Genomic DNA, 22,346 nt, shown 5'->3' on the forward strand with positions numbered 1-22,346 from the left:
TTGTAACGACATACATTTAGAGATTTATTTTTCATGATGAATTGTGAAAGCCACACAAAACAGTATTTGTGTAGGATTATGCTTTCGATTTCATAAAATTTATATGCTTATAATATGTATTTTTAAGGTCTAAAATTAGTTTGACTATTATATATGGTTAAAAGTCGTATTCACAAAATAACCATAATTATTTGAAGTCTGATTATTAAAAATTAGTAGTTGTGAAAGTAAAATAATATTATATATATATATATATGTATATTAGATTTCTTATTTACATTTGCATAACATAGAAATTTGAAATTATAAAAAGTAAAGATAATGATACTTTGTATGTTCCAAATAATTTATCTATAAAATGTGTTTTCAATATTACAAATACTATAACCCAGCAAACTTAAACCCCGTTAATATAATTTGAGTGCTTCAAATTAAAATATATATATATATATATAATTGATTAGTCATTATTTCGAAATGTTAGCCATTTTGTTAGTTTCTTCAGATTTTTACATATAGACATAAGTCATAGTCTTTGTGTAGTATATCTTTTCACAAATAAAAGGCTGTGTAGAAACATGCAATACAAATTTGTAAAAAAAAAATCTAAATGAAACATAATCATCCGAGGCTCACATAGCTAGATAAGTTTTTACACACAGAAGAAAAAATCAAAATATCAAAATTTTTTTTAAAAAAGACTATCTAGGAAGTAGCCATCGAAGTAGTAGTTGTGTCTTCGGTAAGAGCTTAGAAAGGTGTGATCGAGTTTGATGCATTTCGGTGATATGAAGAGTATATATAGTACTTTGAGTAAAATGGTAAGGATTCTCTTAGTTTTTTGTATAAATTCTTGATGATCAAGTTTAAAAGATATAGGAAAACATTCAAGGAGAAGATTTTGGAAATAGTAGATTAGGCATATACTTCTTATATACTAAATTACTAGATTTTAACCCGCGGTACACCGCATGCATATAATTTTTATTATAATTTATATTTTATGTTGTATCTATTTGTTAAATATTAGATGTTTTGTAAATAGAGGAATAACTAAATTTTCCGATTGTTGTGCGGTCATTGACCATTTGTTTGTTATATATAACTTGTTTTGTTTAATGTTTGAGATTCTATTTGGATTTTAAATTATTATAAAAAAAAAATAAGAGATTTAAATACATAATCAGTAATTTATATGTTGTGATTAAGTCACATTTTTCCTAATGATTTAACTGTTTTACACAATCTTAGTTAAATCAACTTGATTTTATGTCAAATATTCTAATATTAGTAGCGTTCATTAATAATTAAATGAGGATTTAACCCATGTTAACACATATTTAATAATATTTTATCAATTCCAACATGTTCTCTTTATAATTCATCTACTATATAACCACATTACATAGTATTTAAGACTTTTTAAATTTTACATATTCGTAATAATTAAAATTTTTAAATTTTATATATGTTACTTATGATATTTAAATAAATGTCAATCAAAGTTTTTTTTTACGTTAAAGAATCAAAGTTCACAGGTTTTGAAAAATTAAATGAGAATTAAAATATTGTTTTCTTTGTTTGCGAATGATTCAAATATAGAATATCTTCAAAGCACAACAGAATATGTCGTTAAATATATGATAGTATATATTTCTATATTGGTTGCTGTTCTTTTATTAGTTGGAATGAAATGTAAAATATTTAGGAAACAAAATCTGGAATAACGTTAGTTTTAGAAAAATTTTAGGAGTTAATGTTGTAAATAAATTTTTAAATAAACAAAACTAAAAGGGCATAACACAAAATGTACTTCAAAAATGTTAATATAGATATATATCTTTTGATTTTTAAATATCGGTTATAACCAGTTATAAGCCTATAAACCCCAAAAAAATATTTTATTTATATATAGAATTATGTTAAGATTTTACTTTTATATTATTATTTGAAGTACATGATTTAAACCTTTTATTTTATAGATTTAACCCGTAGTATATATGTAAGTAAGTATTGATATTACATATACATACAACATATAATTAAAAGGTACAATTTTAATTCAAATCTAGTTCACTAATGTTAATTAATTTCATATAAATTTAATTTATGAAATATTGCAACAAACATATATGAAAATTTTTTTTTGTCAAACATATGTGAAAACCTTATAGAAGCAACAATTACGCTCTTTTGTGTTTATGAGATTTTTCACAATATATATTGTTAATTTCAGTATATTACACGTTGCTCCCTTAATCTCTTATCCTTAAATATCATTCTTCCCTTCACTTGTCTTTTTTTTTGCACTGCCTTCCTTTCAGTGTACTCTTCCAGTTCATATGTCACGAATGAGTTATCGAATGACGGCTAAACTGAAGACAAAAATTAATTGTCAAAACAGTGTAGAATTCACGACATAGAGTGAAAATTAGACTTAAGGCAAGATGGTTACGGAAGAATCTCATCTTCAATAGTACCCCTTTTTCCATGACCACTCCCTCACTTTGTAGATCATTTATTAACATCTTCAAGTAACAAAAAAAAGAAATCATAAAAAAGTTAAACAACCCAACCAAAATAGTAAACAAAACAAAAAGAAAGCTTACACATAACATGTCCCAGCGCTGATAAGCAACAGCAGACCTATGTGTATCAAAGGCAGGTCAGCTGACCTCCCCAAATTTTAAAATTTTCCTTAAGATCATGAGTTTTGTGTATTTGTATCCAGCCAATTTTGTTTAGCAATATAATATTTTAGTAATTTGACCTCCCTTAATTTTATTGTGACATCAAAAGTCCATTAGTCTATAAGAAAAGAAGAAGATTTTATATTCCTTTTAAATTAGAAACAAAGTTGGCCTAATCTTTTAATCTTAGTATTAAATTATTAACAGCTGAACTGAATTAAGAAGAAGAGATCATCACTTATATGTGGCTTTTTAGTTTTTATTTTTATTTTCACGCAGAGTAAGTCCGTAACTGTGACTCTTCAAAGTCGAGAAAGTTTATATTTTGGTGAAAAACTATACTTGTTTTAAGAATTATATTAATTAGATTTTATTAAAGTTATGATAATACTTAGAATTGTATTACAGTTTATGATTTTTAAAAGATGAACAATTTGTAATTATAAATTTGAAATCATTTTCTTGCATAATCATGTGTAAAATTTTGGTTAAACACTTTTAGATGTTGTAGGATGTTTTATATTTTGTATTAAGAAAAATAAAATTTGTTTATGTTTTTTTGACCTGGGTAAAGAAAATTTTGGGGTCCGCCACTGCTGATAAGTCTTGTGGTCATTCAACTGATTCACCAATGACAAATCCACCACAGCGCCTCTTCCATGACCACCACCACCACGGTATCCACCAACATACCCACTACGCCTTGCATCATCTACAGTGTTCAAGAAAGCGCTAGGCGGTATCTAGGCGGTGATCCAGCGCCTAGCGCCTAGAACGCTTAGTCGGGGCCTAGACGGTTTTAGGCGGTTTAGGCGTTTACAACATAAAACATTAAATATATAAAATTATACAAAAATATATGTTATAAAAATAAAAAAAATATAAATTATAAATAAAAGTAAAAAAATACATTTATTTAAGTTATATTAACAACATATAAATGTTTATAATTATATATATATATATATATATATAAAACATAATAATTTAAATATATGTAATTTAAAAATCAAAAATCAAAAATAAATATTAAAATATAATTTATGTAATTTTAAGCGGTTTAGGTGGCCATCTAGGCGTCTGCTGAGCGCCTAGCGCCTAGACGGCGCCTAGGCGGCCGCCTAGACCGCTTTCTTGAACACTGATCATCTGCATATATATTTCCGGTTGAATGTTTGCAAACATCATATATATGGGAGATGGAATGAGTGTGGATCCTCCTAGATTTATGGCTAAATAATCTCTACAAAACTAATTACTTTACGTGGAAACATTAGGATATGGAATATTCTCATTATTATCTTGATTCGAGATCGCAAATCATGATTGATAAAAAGATTTTTGTAATCAATTAATATATTCTTTTATTAAAAAAATCTATAAAATACCTCTATATATGTGGTTTTTGATCGTCCTAAAAAATAATTAGTTACCATATTTATCATATTTTAATTCCTTCCCATTTTAATGTATTTTTGGTAATCAAAATCGGTAAATCAATTTTAATATTTTATATTAATTATAATGGCATTGTCTGTAAATATGTCTGAACTCCAAGCCTTCTTCTGAAAAATGCTGTGAAAATAATAATATAGATAAACGAAAAATATGTAAAAAAATAAATAAATCTTTACAATTAAGATTCGTATACATACATGGAAAGACGAAATTCACGTACTTAGTGATGGCAGTAAGTTTATATGTCCTTGTATACATATATTTCACATTTATTATCCGGAATCATTTAGCTGAACAATTGAAGCAAGATCCGATTTGTGCAATCGGTTTCTAACTTTGCAATTAAATGTTAAGAGATATTAGGAATTGTCTAATTCATATATGTATATATATATATAAAAAGATGTTTCATATAACTTGTTTAGTTTTGAGAAGTTTTTAAATCAATAAGAAACGTGTTCTTACTTTCAACCTTTTAAACTTCTCTATCAACTGCTCTTAAAAATAAAAAGTTGTCAGAAAAAATCTATATAACAATTTAAAAACCCTAATAATCCTCGTGCATCCTTTGTTCTTTCTTCTCTTCAGAAAATCTTATGTTTCACCTTTGAATCAGCTACGGAATCAGACGCTTCAAAACTCGGAGGGAATCTTCCGCGCTTCAGTATGTAACATCAGCGAACCGAAATCCCGGTTTAGGGATTGCATCGGTCGATGCAAGGTTGGTTTTTCTGCAGACGAGTTAAGTTAAACGCTGCGTTTTGGTTAGGGAAAACCCTTAACTCGTGTTTTGGTCTCATTAGGCGAGTTTAGCCGTTTTAAGAGAAAAGAAGAGAGGAAAAGAGTTCTTAAGCGTTTTGGAAGATTATTGGAGGTTTATGGCGTTTTCTGGTGAGATCTGAGGCTTAGAGCATTGTAGGAGCTTGCTATGAGTGTTTTCTTGCTTGTTTGAGGTTTAGAATCGTCTTGGCAAAGGTAAGTGCATGACCATGGCTTATATAAGCTGGAGATCTCTCTAATTTGCTTGATATGTGTTGTTAGGCTTGCTAGATGGTTATTTGGGACGTTAGGAAGCTTTCTTGTTGCTTCGAGGGAAAACAATGTTCGGCATTGCATCGGTCGATGCACATTGTGCGTCAGTCGATGCAAGTGCAAGAACGGCGCGTAAAAACTAGGGTTTTTGTGTTATGTCGAGCATGCGTTGGTCGATGCAATGGGAGCATCGGTCGATGCAAGTTAGCCTTGCATCGGTCGATGCATATCTTGCGTCCGTTGACGCAACCCCCAACTGGTGTTGGTCGATGCATGGTTGGTGTCGGTCGATGCATTGTCCTAGTTTGTTATTGATTGATTCTTGATTGATGGTTAGAGATATCTCTATTGCTTGTGTGTATAGCCCAGTAGATGGGAGGATTGCCTTACTGAGTGTTTATAAAATACTCATGCATTGCAATTTGTGTTTGTGGTGGAGGTAAAAGCAAAGTGTGATCGTGGAATTAAGGAAATGAAGAGGAGGATGTTCTAGGGACTCGATTGGTTATTGTCTGGTATTGGTAGGTTGCTAGAATTGGGTCATGAGAAACATTGCTAGGTTGCTGGTTCTATAATTCCTGTTATTTGGATATTGGTTATGTTTGAATATTGATTATTTATATTTATTGGATATTGGTATTTGTTATTTCCGTTGTTGGTTGTGATTGTGCTTAGGTGGCTAGTGGGTATGGGACCACTAGTTGTAGTTTATGTATTATTATTATTATTTATTATTTATTATTTTATTATTTAAAAAAAAAACGGGTCGGATCGTTTGATAGTATCTCACGACACTCGAGCTAATATGGAGAGATTATCATCCTCGTCATGTGATTAGGTAATATTGACTGGTGCAGATTATGAGGTACGAGCCAATCTTTTAACTCTTGTAATGTGGCGTAGGTTGACCTATTTGTTTGCTTAATAGTATCATCTGATCAGGTAAAAAATGTTGATTGGATCAGCAACCTCCCAGACGTTGTATTGCCCACAATATTATCTAGGATCAGCAACTTTCCACAGAATAAGCCATAAGGACGAGTGTTGTCTCTAAACGATGGGAACATGTGTGGAAGCAAATGTCTCATCTCGTCCTCGACATGCGGAAGAAGATTATCAATTCCAACAATACGCTCGATTGTTCGAATCGAGTTGCTACATTGATGACTAAGGTCTCTCCTTATTAATCCATTTCATTTCTCTTGTTAGGTTTTCTATCTGCTTATCCATATCTTAAATAAATCACTCTTTGGTTTCTCAAAGGTTATAAACAATTATCGTGGATATCTAGAGAGCTGCATAATCATCTATGTCTCATCCCAAGGTGGAAATGGAATGCTCAATACTTGGATTCGATCACTGACTTGCGTGAAACGCATTAAAGTTCTCACACTTAGATACCATTCTGGTTCTGGTACTTATGATCGAAAGTTCGAAACTTATAACTTTCCCCCGAACTCCTTCTCCCATCCGAGCCTTATGTCACTCTCGCTACATTCATACAGTCTCAAAAGCTCACATCTGTTGAGAAACTGCTCAAATCTCAGGGCCCTCAAACTTTTATCAATCATCGGTCCCGAGATTGGAGTCTTTAACAGGGTACTCGCATCTTTCCCTTGTCTTGAGGTGCGTGTACTACACATCACTTGCGTCAGCGAAAGTAGGGTTCCTTTGAAGATTGAGAACAACAAATTAAAGCTCTTGCAAGTGTCTTCTATGGAACTCATTGATGGCATTAATGTGTCAACAACTAGTCTAGATATTCTCACCATCATAGATATCTGCTGTGGGAGAGATGGCCTTTCCCTCCAGTCCCCCCAACTCCAGTTTAATAGAAACTTTTGGGTTGCAGGGGCTTACGTGCCTCACATCAGCTACAACATATCAGAGGTACATATACATAGTTACACGTGTTTCAGATAAATATATTTGAATACACAGGAAAAAGGAATTAAGGTATTTGATTGTTTTGATCTTGAGTAGGCAAAGAGCATTGGGAATGAAGAATTTGTGAACAACATATACATATATGGTGAGTTGTTGAGACCGATTGCAATTTTGTATGCAGCCTTGTCGGTGAGTGTAGATTTAATGAATCCGACCGAAGTTGAGAGGTTGCGACAAGTCTTAGGTTTATGGACTCATAAAATGCTGGAGCTTGAGATCATATTTAAGGTATGTACGTACATTCATGCTTCAAAATGGAAGACTCATGACCACCGTGTCTTAATGTGCTGGTATGTGCAGGATAACAATGGTCCTAGGGAAGAAAATGAGTCTTGGCAGAAAAAGTTGTGGGAGGAGAATAATAAAAAAGATCTGTTCCCCAATGCTAATTTCCACGTAGATACTATGTGGATGTATAACTTCAGCGGGTCAGAGGAAGAGTTTGCCTTGGTGTCGTGTTTCATAAGGCAAGGGACTGTGGTAAAAAAGATGATGATCAAGACGTCATCCTTTCCTGCAAGGAAGAAGTTAAAGATAAAAGCGGTAGTGGCCAAGCTACAGGCACTGCAAACGAAGCTTACCATCGAATGTTTCTAACCGAATTTAATTGGTTCAAAGGTTCAAAATCTTTTCAATATACGGTTTATAACACTTTTTGTACGAACCTCTCAAATTTTGTTTCTTCTGGATCAAAATAATTTGCTGGTTTTATTGGGCTTTAGTCTCAAAAGTGTAAAGCTTTAAGAACTGGAGTTGACCTGATCCGCACAAATACTCTTCAGAGCTGTTAGACCAAAAGCAAACAATGGCGCTACAATAAACTTGTACTCTAATAAACCGTACATACGTGACCATCTTTGTTGGTGCAGGAATTAGCACCAACAATAGACCGAACTTAAACCAAGGATAAACCAAACAATCTTAAACCGGGAGATTTCAGGTAAGGCTTGATAATGGGCTTGTGGGAGGCCAAACCAACGTCATCTTCGAGCCAACTCATCTTCAAGTCAAGATCGGACAAAAGAGGAAGATTTCCTTTTCTGGCCTAAGGAAGTTTTACTTGTTTAATGCTAGTTTCGAACTGAGAGCTTGGGATTAGATTTTAGGCATTTCCGTACCGAGATGTGTTCGATGAAATGTATGAGTCCAGTAATGTCATAGATTTATTCACTTTGCCTAAAAATTTATATGTGTAAGAAATTTATTGACAATAAGGAATTGGATTTTAATGCATTCATGGTCATATTTCTCCAACGAAAGTTGGGTAAGTGAGTGATTAGGGTTGATTGTTTCTACAATGTATTGTAGCAACTCTAATACCACTTGTAACGTCCTGACTGTCATCTCTTAGTGGGTCCCATGTCCAATCTCAGTCCACGGGCCTACCTTCTTTAAAGGGTCTCACATCCTCTCACTAAACCCTTGAGTCCATCTATATCCGACGCTCGGTTTGCTATGCATGTGAGCTTATAAAATAATGGGTTTAGGCATCAAAGTTTATCAACAATTTTTAGGCATCAGTTTCGTAAAGTTTTAATGGTCTAGTGGTAAAGTATGTCCATTATCTGCTCCATGTTGTTAATGGGTCAAAAATAAATTTTGGATTTACGCATATAAAACGTTTCGGCCAGCCCTTGCCATTGCTATTTCTACTCCAACTGCCATTATCATTGTCATTGTCTTGTCGTTACCATTGTCATTGTTATTGCTATTGCCATTACGTTGTTATGCTATTGTCATTTGCTAACAGTAACACCATTAACGTTGTTATTGCCACTATGACTCAGACCCTCATGATATCGGGGGGGAAATATTTTAGGAAAAAAAAAAAATTTTAATTTAAAATTATACATTATCAAATTATTTGAATGTAATAGAATAGTTTGAATACATAAACGTTAAACATAAACATAAACTTGCGATCTCGCGGAGGAAGTATTTCAAAACAAGTTAAATTAAATTTCAAATTTAGAATTATATATTATAAATATTTTTGAAAATATATGCTAAATAATAATAAAATTAAAATTATCTTCAAAAAAATAGGGCTAAAACCTCATAAATATTAAGCGTATATAACTGTGAGTTTAAAAAACACAACCATCAAAACAAAAACTTATAATAAAAAATAATATGGTAAAAAAACTCTACTTTAGGTAAAAATTATTAAATGAAAAGTCATAATGAATCGAAACAACTCTACTTATAATTTGTATGTATTTTTTTCTTTCTAAATTTGTATGTATTACAAGTATAAGATATTGTATGAAAAATTATTATAAAGAGTAACAAGCATCATAACAGTTATAGATATTTATATTACTCATAAACAAATATTATGACGAAGTGATCATAAGTGAGAATATCAAACGAACGATTATAATAAGTGACTGCAATTTTCTGATAAAATAATTTTAAAAATAAATTAAATTTCATGTTCAGTGAAAATTTATCAACCAATAATTAAAATAAAAAACACAACTTCTAAATATAAAATATGAAATAGTTAAATCTTAAAAACACATATTTTACGAAAAGTTATGATAAATAAACGTAACTGTAAGTTACATAATTAAAGTTGATTAAATCTCTATATTACTATAATTATTTCTAATATCTTTAGTTAGATTACAGAATAATGCTGGATATCAATCATTAAAATTCATCTTATTTAGATTCAGCATGAAACGAAAAATTTGTGTCAGTGAAAATGATTCATTGATTAGTTAGTTATCTAAATAAACATAAACATAACTATTGGAATGAAAAGTTGTAAATAAGATATGGTGAAAAGACATAACTCTACAATGAACAGAAGCATTGATATGATTTTCTTTTTTGGTAAAAGACACAACTCTACAATGAAAAGACACAACAATATGATTTTTTCAAAAAAGAAAAACTATTTAATGAAAAAGTACGACAAAAAATTGTTACTCTTACTGGCATTTATTCAGATTGTTATTATTATACACATTTTTATTGTAAAAAATACAACTCTGCAATAAACATGCGCAACTGTATGATTTTTTTCAAAATAAATATATTATATAGATATTTTATGGTAAAAGACATAACTCTTCAATGAACAGACGAAACTGTATGATTTTAAAAAAAAATATATATAAAAAGTTATTTAACGAAAATGTCCTTCTTTTATATTGAAGTGATGAAACAAATTATTTCTTTTCTTCTAAAAGTAAAAATTTAGATTCATCATTCCAAAAATCTTTACTTAAATCAAGAATTGGAGAAATTTTTTTACTTTTAAAAGAAGAAATGCTAGAGAATAATTTAGAAAGCTGTAAAAGCCGTTGATATTAAAATTTTATATTATTTTATGTCATGAATGAAAACAGTTTAAACAGAAAGATGGCCAGCTACACGAGTTATCGCGCAACACATGGCCACACATCCCAAGTTTGATAATGTACCCCTAGCTACATCAAGTATATGGTTGGCATGACCACATGCACCAAGTACATGACGTTATGTGTCTCATACCATGGACATAAAATGTCGATTAACCGGGTCATTTCTCCCGGCAACGACCGGCGTTGACTCGTCGGAACCGTAATCGGAGACAACTAGAACCTGACCCGAGCACCTGCAACCAAAATGATAAACCTGACCCGGACCGAATATTGTAATGGACCCATTTTTAATGGGCTTTATCTCTAAAATTTTAATTAGATAAAAAAAAAATCCATCACATTTCCCATTTTTCCCCAAATCGACAAAGAATCGATTTTTAGGGTTCTTCATCGTGTGAGAAACTTCAATTCAGAGTGAAGATGGAATTAACATCGGAATCGTCTAGTAGCATGAGGAGCAGGTATGGAGTCGGGCAAGTTTGTGATTGTGGATTGCCGGCGAAGATGTTCATCTCGAAAACGGCGAAAAATCCAAATCGAAGGTTCCTCGGGTGTGAGCTGTACAAGGTATGTATCGCTTGAATTTTGATATATGTTGAGGTGAGTAGCTTTGTTGATTAAGTAGTTGTTTGATGTTTGTGTAGGAAGGTGGTAATGGTCACTGTAAGTACTTTAGTTGTGTTGATGAAGAAGAAGTGAAAGGTTGGCGAGAAGAGCATTGGTTGAAGCTCAAGCAGAAATTAATGAGAAGAATACGATAATCAGTCAACTATCAACGACAATCATGGAGCTTCGTGGTGATTTAGAGAGACATCAGTTGCAGAAGAAGAAGATTGATGATATGGAAGCAATTGTGTCTCGNTTAAAATTTTAATTAACAAAAGCCCATGTTAGAATTATTCATCGATCAAAACAAGAAAAGTGAAAAATTTTGTGAAAAAGTTTTATCCTTTTATCGAAGAATTTATCGAAGAACTGTAGAGATTCCCTTTTCAATTAGGGTTTTTACCAGAGAAAATGCAGTGAAATCTTTGCNACTTGTTTGTGCAATTGGAGTCATTGTACTTGGTTAAGTTAATTACTATGTATTTCATCCTACTTGGATTTGTCAAGTAGTTGTTCTTGATGTTGATTTGTAGGATTTGGTCCGTTTAAGGTATTGAACTTTTCGATCGGATGGTTTAAAAAACTTTTTGTTTGGATGGTACAAGGATGAAATACAACAACCAAAGTATGGTACAAGGATAAAACTAGTTTTCTTGTTTCAATAGAACAAAGTACCAAAACCAAAACCAAACTTCGCCGAATAAGGGTTTTAAACAAACACAGTAAAACCCAAATCAAAGTGTGTTAACATCCAAAAAGAACCCAAACACAACATCCAAAAAGAACTCGAGCACAACAACAACCAACATCATCTTTTATGGTGCTGTCGATGAAACATCTTGCACTTCAGCATCATCTTGATCTTGATGCTCCATGGCAACCAAAGCTCCTCCCATTTCCGGTTGAACTTCATGCTCCATTGCTGCCAATGCTGCTCCCATTTCCTCTTGATCTTGAGCTTCCAATTGAGGAGTCGCCATAAGCTTCCTTCTCTTTGCCCTGCTCTCCGGAGACTAAAACAGAAAAAAAATTAACCATATGTAAAGCAAGAAAAAGATATCAAATGTCGGATAACAATACCTCATGAGGACACTTTCTTGAATTATGTCCCTGTTCACCACATAGACCACAATGCACTATTCTTCCTTTTCGATCAACCTTCGTCTAAGACTTCTTTTTGCGTGGTGATTCATTAAGTCCCTTGATCCTGGCTTTTCCCTTAGGTCTCCCTGCAGGTCGTTTATAAGGAGGTGCAACAATTCTTGGTTTACCAGAATCTTCCTAGAACTTAACTCCATTAACAGGCCTCAAGCCTCTTCTATATATTCCCTTCCATTTCTCACTCAAGTAATAATCTGATATATAGTCTTCCACTTCCAGATTGAGTTCTCTGATTGCACACACAGCATGACGACAAGGTATACCCGTCAAATCCCATTTTCTGCATGCACATTCACGCTTGTTCAAGCTCACGCTGTATCCAATCCCGAATTCAACAATCTCATATTCTCCACCGGTGCTAGAAATCATTGCACAATATTGCGCTTCTTCACAAGATTTTTCCAGCTCTTTCCTTGCCTTTTTTGTGAATTTTGCAGCTTCTTTTTCAGCAATAATAGACCTATTGGCAACCCTTTGCATTGCATCCCTTCTTACAAGTTCTAACATTTGGACAAATGGCTTCCTCCTTGCAATCTTCAAGGTTCTATTGTATGACTCAGTGTGATTATTGTGTGTATCAGCACAACAACAACCAACCCTGAAAAACGCCCTACACCATGAACTTGGATCCTTTCGTAGTAGAGTCTTACAAGCCTGGGGATCGAATTCCTTGAATATGCTCAAATTTTCTTTATAATCCGCCTTGTTGTAACTGCTTGCAATTCGCCAAAACAAAGGCTTCAACATGTCTGACTTGTGATCTCTCTTCAAGTTCCCATAGATGTGTCGTGCACAGGCACGATGCTCTGCCATTGGTAACTCTGTAGCAACACCGTGAATCAAACCTCTGTGCATGTCAGAAATTAAGGTGATGTTCTCACCTAACCCCAAGCTCAAATCTTCTTTTATTCCCAATTGGGATTGTTCTCACAATCAACTACAGCCCATGCTATTGGGAAAATCTGGTTATTAGGGTCCCTTCCTACAGCAGTAAGCAGCTGCCCTTGCATAGCATTCTTCAAGTGTGTACCATCCAGACCAATGATTGGTCTACAATTCTGTTTCCAAGCACTCCTCAACGCCTCAAAGCAAATGTATATTTGCGAGAATGCCTCACTACCATCATCCCTTGTTGTCGTATTAATCTCAACTGTAGTGTGCAGATTGCTGGTCCGTAGTTGCAGCTCGTAGTCTCTTAACCTTGAAAATTGCTCATCACACTCAGCTTGCAGCTTATCAAATATCTTCCTCCTTGCAACTTTCGCCTGGTTTGGTGAGATAATTATGTTGTACCTTCTTTTCATCTCATCTTTTATCTCTGGACCACTCATCTCAGGATCTCTTCTAATATCTTCTAAGAAGAGATCAGCGATTATAGGTGTCTTTATCGTTTCACACCTTCCGGTAGGATGACAAAGATGTTCACTATTATAACGCTTCACCATCCACTTCCCAATCGGATTCTCTATAGCACAATATATGCTCCAAGTACAACCTTTTGCTTTACAAACAGCTTCAAGCTTCTCCTTCTCCCATCTAGCATACACCACATTGCGTCTCGTCTTCAATATATATCGGATGATGTTCTTCTTAAACTCACTCCCATTATTGAAGACCTGCCTCAAACTAAACACACCATCAGGTAAGCCTTTCTTAACCAATCTCTCTGTTTGTTCTTCTTCATCGCCAGATTCATCATCCGTTGCAGGATATACTTCATCATCATCCGGAATTTGTTCTTCATAGTTTTCATTGTTGAAAACTTGAATGTCCTCCTCTGCAATACCAACATCATTGTCAACAATCTCATCTTCATTATCTGACTCTTCAGCTTCGGATAAACCTGCATCCGATTTCCCATCATCACTATCATCTCCACTCAAATTATCTGGAAGAACTATCTCATCATCTACTCTGCTTTTCTCAGCAACATCCTTTTCTTTTTCTCCAGCAGCTTCAAGCGGTTCTTCTTCTGCCTTTTCAAAGAAGATGTCCACCTCTCCCATCCAACGTCCTTTTGAAACCAGTTTATTCATATTGCTATCAACATTCTCCCACAGAGGCTGCCTATCTTCAAGTTCTTCGAATGGTAGCTTGTACCACATTCTCCCAAGATTGTTGACTCTTTTTCCAAGCATTTTTAGCAATATTTCTTGAAAAATTGTCACTGAATCAACCTCAAATACTTCAATAACTCCATCGACGTACATCAACACTCCATTCTCGGTCTTGAATTGGCCAGAATGATGGCAATTCACCTTCACTGTAATTTTTCCACTACAAAAAAAGATATATAAGACAAAGACAAGTTGTTATAAACAACTAATGAACCCGACAATAACCTCGACAATAACCTATAAACAATGTCTAAACAATGTATAAACAAAGTATAAACAAAGTATAAACAAAGTATAAACAAACTAAGACTACACAACAAGACTAGACAATAACCTTAGCCAAAACCCGACAGTAACATATAAAGAGAATCGAATCTTGCCGACAACAACCCCACTTTCCCACTTGTTCAAAACGACAAAATAAAAGTTAAAAATCAACAGCAAACTACCAAATTTACCTCATTGTCACAACAATCAACAGGCAATGTCTTCTTTATTTCGATTTCCAGCAAAGATTTCACTGCATTTTCTCTGGTAAAAACCCTAATTGAAAAGGGGATCTCTACAGTTCTTCGATAAATTCTTCGATAAAAGGATAAAACTTTTTCACAAAATTTTTTCACTTTTCTTGTTTTGATCGATGAATAATTCTAACATGGGCTTTTGTTAATTAAAATTTTAGAGATAAAGCCCATTAAAAATGGGTCCATTACAATATTCGGTCCGGGTCGGGTTTACCATTTTGGTTGCAGGTGCTCGGGTCGGGTTCTAGTTGTCTCCGATTACGGTTCCGACGAGTCAACGCCGGTCATTGCCGGGAGAAATGACCCGATTAATCGACATTTTATGTCCATGGTGTGAGACACATAACGTCATGTACTTGGTGCATGTGGCCATGCCAACCATATACTTGATGTAGCTAGGGGTACATTATCAAACTTGGGATGTGTGGCCATGTGTTGCGCGATACCTCGTGTAGCTGGCCATCTTTTTTCCATAAATATATATAGATTTCAAAAGATACGAATATTCGAATAAACACAACTCTACAATGAATAACTGCAACTTTACAAAAAAAGAAACCGTTACAATGAACAATCGTAAAATCTCATAAAACACACAATTAAAATTTTATGCAGATTTTTTTGGAAAATTATCCAAAAGGCACGATTAAAAAAACACAACTTTTGGTTGCATTTATTCAGATTGCTATTATATATAGATTAAGAAACTAAAAACTACACCAAAACCGATAACCATTTTAAATTTTACAAAGATTTGTGGTCTTAGTACGATGGCGACCCCATCGGCGAACTCCTGGTTCTCTAATGGTCGTGCTTCCGGCCTGAGCCCCTCGCATCCCACTGCTGGTGAGAGCAAATCCCCGCCACCTCCCCTTCCTCCTGACCCTCCTGACCCAACCTTGTCCCCTTCTCTTACCCACTTTCCCCCTCTATCCACTTCCTCGTCACGCAAGCCAAAATTCGGACAACAAACTGCTCGCCCTATAGAGCCTGTTGTACGAAGTCCTAAACCTTCTACTCTTTCTACTACTGATATTGAGATGCTTCAGATTGAAAGCCCTATGGCTAATCCCTCAAATCTTGACATCCGGAATCCTAGATCTGGATGTACTGTTCCTAAAGATAGCACTGCTCCGGAGAAATTTATTGTGTTATCTCCTAAATCTACTTCTCCGCTCTTAACCAACCCTGCTTCCACCTCTCAAACTCAACCCAGCCCTATCCCCACCATGCCCTCTCCTTCAACCCTTTCACCAACTGCGAATCCTGAAACTGCTGGAACTTCTTCTTCTCCAGTTCCTCCTGTGCCTCAGCAACAAGCTCCACAAGCTCACTCTCAACCCTCTAGCGCCCAAAAAACTGCGGGCAAATCTCTAGTTGAAAAACTAAGAAGGACAGCGGATAAGTCTTTAAAGAGACTTGCCCTTGTGACTGTTACTGATTCTGGTCGTCCCCGTATACATATCCCTGACCAAGTGTTTCAACGTGGGGCTCAGCTCCACAAAGATTTCATCATCTATTTTTTCAAAGGTAGGCCACCTCTCTACCATCAAGTTCAGAGTGTCCTGAATCACATGTGGGGAAAGGACAACGGTTAGAAATTCACATGAACTACCAAAGTCGATCTATGCTTGTCAGGATCCCAAATGAGTTTATTCGTCAGAAAGTACTGGAGAAATGCATTTGGTATGTAGGGGATTCAATGTTCCACACTATACCTTGGTCATCGTCCTACTCTACTGAAGCTCCTGCAATGGACTCCATTCCTATATGGATCCATTTGTTTGACATTCCTCTAGATCTGCGAACAAATGAAGGAATGAGCCTAATATCTGGTCTAGTAGGTGAGCCCAAAGAAATAGATGACTTCACTCTTAACATTGTAAGTTTGAAGGAGTCTCATGCTAAAGTTGTAGCGGATCTTACCAAGCCCCTCCAGAGTGTGGTGGAATATACTAGAGATAATGGACAAGTGGTTGAAATTCCGGTTGAGTATCCTTGGCTTCCACCCACTTGTTCACACTGTAAAGAGCTTGGACATGTTGCAAGAAATTGTCTCCTCCTCCCTCCAGCTCAAGAACAGACTCCTAAAGTGGTTCAACCTCGCAAGAAAAACAACTCGGCATCAGTTAAGGCGGTTTATAAAGAGAAGACTAAGACTTCAGTTGATGTTTCACCCTCTGCTGCAGTTTCTACCCCTATTACAAAGGAAACTTGCACTGCTATCCCAGTTAAACCAAATCCCTGTCCTACAAAATCCGTTTCCTGCTCTAACCCTTTCGCAATCCTTACCTCAACACCTCCTAACCCTAACCCTACCTCAACACCTCCTAACACCTCCGAACAGTCTACCCCCTGTATTCCCGCCCTTCCTTCTCACCCTACCACTCCTCTCAAGACTCTTCCCCAAAAACCATCACCGCTTAACCCTCCTCCACTTCCATCTTCTACCGCAATCCCTTCCCAACCTATTGCCCCCACTGGGGCCTATATCCTCAGTCTCCCTGCAGCTATAACTCTCTCGGGTCTCCCGTATCCTTACCCCCATACCCCAGAAAAAGTTCTACCTCTTTCACTAAAACGTTCCCGATCTCACCCATCCCTTCATTCACCCCCTCTTCTTGTTAACACAAATCAGCCTTCACCTATCGCATCAAGTGTCACAAGTGGATCTGTTTGCTCTCCTTCTTTAGAGGGAGAACCCTTTTCTCATTAATAATGGATACAAGGCACTTTTTTTGGAATATCCGCGGTTTAAATAATCTGGATAAGCATCAGCCCGTTAGTAATTGGCTTAATAGCAACAAGCCGCTTTTTGGTGCACTTTTGGAAACACATGTCAAAGATCTTACTCTGAACCAGGTAATGGCTAAAGCATGCCCGGGTTGGAAGTTTACCTCTAATCATATGTCTGATGATGACGGAAGAATCATCGTAATCTGGAAGGATCCTGCTACTATCACAGTAATGCATCAGTCGAGGCAATCACTCACCTGTGAAGTAAACGTTGCAAACAAATTTCAGTTTGTTTTCACCTCAGTGTATGCTTCAAATATAAAAGAAGAGAGAACTGATCTATGGGTTGAGCTCCTGCAGATCCAGAGTTCTTTTGCCCTCCACACTTCTCCATGGCTCGTTGGGGGTGATTTCAATCAAATTATCCACTTCGAAGAACACTCCTCTCCAGGCATAAACTACTTAACGCCTCAAATGACAGAATTGAGTGACTATTTCTCTCAGTTGGAACTCTTTGATCTAAGGTTTCAAGGGTCTTTCTTTACCTGGACAAATAACCAGCCTGCATCTCCGGTAGCTAAAAAGCTAGACCAAGTATTGGTAAACGAACACTGGTTAACTCTTTTCCCCAATGGCACATCTACCTTCCTCCCCCCCCTTGCCCTCTGACCACACTCCTAGCCTTGTTGACCTTGCGTATCAACACCCAAAATCTGGAACTCGTCCCTTTAAGTTCTTTAACTACCTAACAAAGCACCATAACTTTCACCATCTTGTTGAGGAAGCTTGGACTCAGGCCGGAAGCTTTGCTTCTAATTTATCCGACCTATGCTGGAAGCAAAAGACCATAAAGAGAGACTTGAAACAAATAAATAGAGAGAATTTTTCACAAATACAAGAGAGAGTGAGTGAAACTAACCGTTTGTTGATGGATGTACAGGTACAGGCATTGCAAAATCCTTCCCCATCTACTTTTCAGCAAGAGCGAGACCTGCATACAAAATTGAATTTTCTGAGAGTAATAGAAGAGAGCTACTTTAGGCAAAAATCTCGGGTGAACTGGCTAAGAGAAGGTGATTTGAATACCTCTTACTTTCATAAAATGTGTCAGGCACGAGCTCATTACAACACCATCAGATCCTTCTTGCTGGACTCAGGAGAGTTACTTCTTGACCCTGACGAAATGAGCAATCATGCAATTACTCATTTCAAGTCCATCCTTGGCCCAGATGACCTTCCACGCAGTTCTCTCCGGTCTTCCCTTGAATGGTTCCGAGCTTTAAATCCCTTTCGGACCACTACTCAACACTCACAACTTATGCTTGCGGTTCCATCCTCCTCTGACATCACTACTGTAATGCATAAGCTGAATGCTAATAAGGCGCCAGGACCGGATGGTTACACGTCAGGCTTTTACAAGGCGGCATGGAGCATACTAGGACCGGAAGTCATCACTTCGATCACACAGTTCTTCCACACTGCTTTCCTTCCTTCCTCCACTAATGCCACTATCTTGGCCTTGGTTCCAAAGAAATCAGGTGCATCATCAATCAAGGACTACCGGCCCATCTCCTGTCTGAATACTCTCTACAAAGTGGTCTCAAAGCTTCTTGTTGCAAATTTAAAGCCGATACTCCCCTCGCTAATCCTTCCAAATCAAACGGCTTTTGTCAAGGATCGCCTACTCCTGGAGAATACAGTCTTAGCTGCTGAAATAGTCAATGGTTACCATAAATCAGAAGGACCAAAAAGGATAGTTATTAAAGTAGATATTGCAAAAGCTTTTGACACACTATCCTGGGAATTTCTTTTTACCTGCTTGCAGGCTCTAGATATTCCGAACCAATACCTTCGATGGCTTCAGGCTTGTATCTGCACACCAAACTTCACGGTTGGCTACAATGGCACAGTTCAAGGTTATTTCAAAGGAAAGAGAGGATTGAGGCAGGGAGACCCTCTTTCTCCTTACCTTTTTGTCATAGCCATGAACAATCTCTCTCTATTGCTGAACAAGGCTGCAGAGGAGGGGAAGATTGGTTACCATCATCACTGTGACACAGCTAAACTCACCCACCTTTGTTTCGCAGATGACCTCCTCATCTTTGTTGATGGCTCACTAGGCTCGGTTCAAAATGTCTTGGAGGTTCTAAAAGAATTTGAAGAGAGATCAGGTCTTGCCATAAGCCTTCAAAAGTCCTCCTTCTACAGTGGTGGCCTAACGGAGGAAGAAGTTATCTCAATCACATCTGCAACGGGTCTCCCTCATGGCACTCTACCTGTTCGTTACCTTGGTGTTCCCCTCTGCACGAAAAAGCTCACTCTTCAGAACTGTGAACCTTTACTGCAACAAGTTAAGAGGAAAATTAACAATTGGTGTACAAAGTCCTTATCTTTGGCCGGTCGTCTAGTGCTTATAAACACGGTACTAGCAGGCATCTCTAACTTTTGGTGCTCAACCTTCATGCTCCCTAAAGCTTGCATCCGCAAGATAAACTCCATGTGCAGTGCCTTCCTGTGGAAAGGTCATCTAGAGGGTCATCATAGTGCAAGGGTTTCGTGGGAATCAGTAACTAAATCGAAGGAACATGGTGGCTTGGGAATAAGAGATTTGGCTACCTGGAATACGGCGTGTGTTCTGAAGCTCATCTGGCTTCTCTTCTTTTGTTCAGGATCGGTTTGGGTGGCCTGGTATAGACTTCATTTTTTGCGTGGGTCGTTGAGTAGCTTCTGGACAATGAAAAAGAGACCAAACTACTCATGGTTAGCAAACAAGCTTCTCAAAGTGAAAGATTTAGCCTACAACTGGATCAAGCTAAGAGTGGGAAATGGTACTACCTGTAGGTTTTGGACTGACAACTGGTCGCCTTTTGGAAACCTATCAAACTTCCTATCTCCTGCTAGACTAGGCATCCGTGCTCAAGCAACTCTGAATCAACTCTATCGCCATGGCAACTGGAGTCTTCCAAATCCCCGATCTGAAAGCCAGGTATCTTTACAAGCTCACTTAACTACTATATACTTGTCTGATGAAGAAGATCACTATGAGTGGGAAATGGGGGGCAAGGTGTATCAAAGGTACTCAACTCGCGGGGTTTACGACTGTATCTCCCACCAGCATGATTTGGTACCTTGGTGGCGAGCAGTCTGGAATAAAGGAGGGATCCCTAGACATAGCTTCTTAACTTGGTTGATAACCCTGAACCGCTGCCCAACTAGAGATCGGATCATTAGCTGGGGAATCCAAACATACCCTCGGTGCCTTCTCTGTAATTCCTGTTGTGAAAGTCGAGACCACTTGTTCTTCGTTTGTGACTACTCTTGGTCAGTCTGGAACCGCATCGCCACTAGATGTACACTTCAACCTTGCAGGAACTGGGCTACAACCATAGATCAAATGAGCAATCTGCGTGGTTCGAAGGAGACCAAACGTTTATGCTTGTTGGCGTGGCAGTGCTCTCTGTATACTCTCTGGGCTGAGAGAAACGCTCGACTTCATCGACAAAGCTCCCGATCGGTTGAATCTTTACTCAAACTCATCGACTCCACTGTCAGGAATCGGATCGACTCCTTCAGGGCAACAAATCCGACCGTCTCTTCTCTCATGCTTCAACTTTGGTTCTCTACACTGTGATTCTCAACTCTCGCCTCATTTAGGGTTGATCTCGTCTCTCTTCCTTCTACTACGGTGATTCTCAGAATCAGATCGATTACTATTCCATCGCCTATGCATGGTTTAACCTAGGCTTCCTAGGTTCACTCTAGAATCCTTTACAATGTGTTTCCTTTGTTGCTGGGCTTTGGCCCTTAAAAACAATCTAAAGCCGGGCTGGGCTTTTGTAATATTTTCTTTTTTATGCAATTAATAGAAAGCCCTTTTTCAAAAAAAAAAAAAAAATTTGTGGTCTTATTCAACCAAAGACGAGGTTTACAGTTTTGTTCTTCTGTTTAATTTTTCCAAAAAAATTAATGTGTTTTTTGTATCTTCTAGATATTATTTTTCATAACATGTTTTGTATTTCTTATGTCAACATCTGTGTTTTTAAAAAATCGATGATATATCATGGTTTTTGTGGTTTTTAACCATGATATAAGGAGTCTTTTAGTGTCTTTTCATTTGTTTCTAGATTGTTTTTGAGTCTTTACAGGTTTTTAGCATGAAAGGAGCAAAGTGGAGCAATCTGGATCAGTTTGGAGCAATAATCCGCAAGAAATCAACTTGGAATCGATCAGAGGAGATGGTGTCGATCGACACCTATATGGCATCGGTCGACACCCTTATTGCCAACGAGAAAAACCAAATTTGGAAGTTTTACAAATCTGCCCCAAAGTTTTCCATAATTGCAACACAAATCCCTGACGTGTTTTAGGACATATAAATAGTATTTTTAGGTTTTCCAAACCCTTAAGCTGTATTCTATCTAGTTTTATTTTTCCTACAACCCTGTGAGATTTTGAGAGCTTTTGGGAGAGAGAGATCTGCTTTGTAGAGAAGAATTCTTGAACTCTTTCTTACTCTTTTTAATTTCAATTGCTTATTATTCAGAATTATGTTTTGTTCTTCATTGAATATGTCTGAGTAGTTTGCTTGTTAGGTTCAGGGTTTTTCATAGGGTTTTTATGAATTATTAGATCTGTTTATTTAGGATTCATTATCTATCTAGATCTTCATCTTAGGTTGTTCTTCATATTAATCCTTGATTG

At 36.4% G+C, this 22,346-nt stretch overlaps 2 protein-coding genes across 2 annotated transcripts in view; one reads left to right on the plus strand and one right to left on the minus strand.

Annotated features, from left to right (window-relative positions):
• The window catches only part of LOC104759945 (F-box protein At1g80960-like), a 14,026-nt gene extending 6,302 nt beyond the window's left edge, over positions 1-7,724 (plus strand). Inside the window, 6 exon segments of the mRNA XM_010482807.1 lie at positions 6,123-6,185; positions 6,188-6,352; positions 6,444-7,070; positions 7,164-7,212; positions 7,267-7,355; positions 7,428-7,724. Of these exon segments, the coding sequence (XP_010481109.1) occupies positions 6,123-6,185; positions 6,188-6,352; positions 6,444-7,070; positions 7,164-7,212; positions 7,267-7,355; positions 7,428-7,724 (1,290 nt within the window).
• Positions 11,923-13,123, minus strand: LOC104759946. The gene is made up of 2 exons (XM_010482808.1): positions 12,410-13,123; positions 11,923-12,120 (listed from the first exon to the last, which is right to left on the minus strand). The coding sequence occupies exons 1-2, from the start codon at positions 13,121-13,123 to the stop codon at positions 11,923-11,925; spliced, it is 912 nt and encodes a 303-aa protein (XP_010481110.1).

This window comes from Camelina sativa, chromosome 17 (assembly GCF_000633955.1).
Source record: "Camelina sativa cultivar DH55 chromosome 17, Cs, whole genome shotgun sequence".
Taxonomy (NCBI): Eukaryota; Viridiplantae; Streptophyta; class Magnoliopsida; order Brassicales; family Brassicaceae; genus Camelina; species Camelina sativa.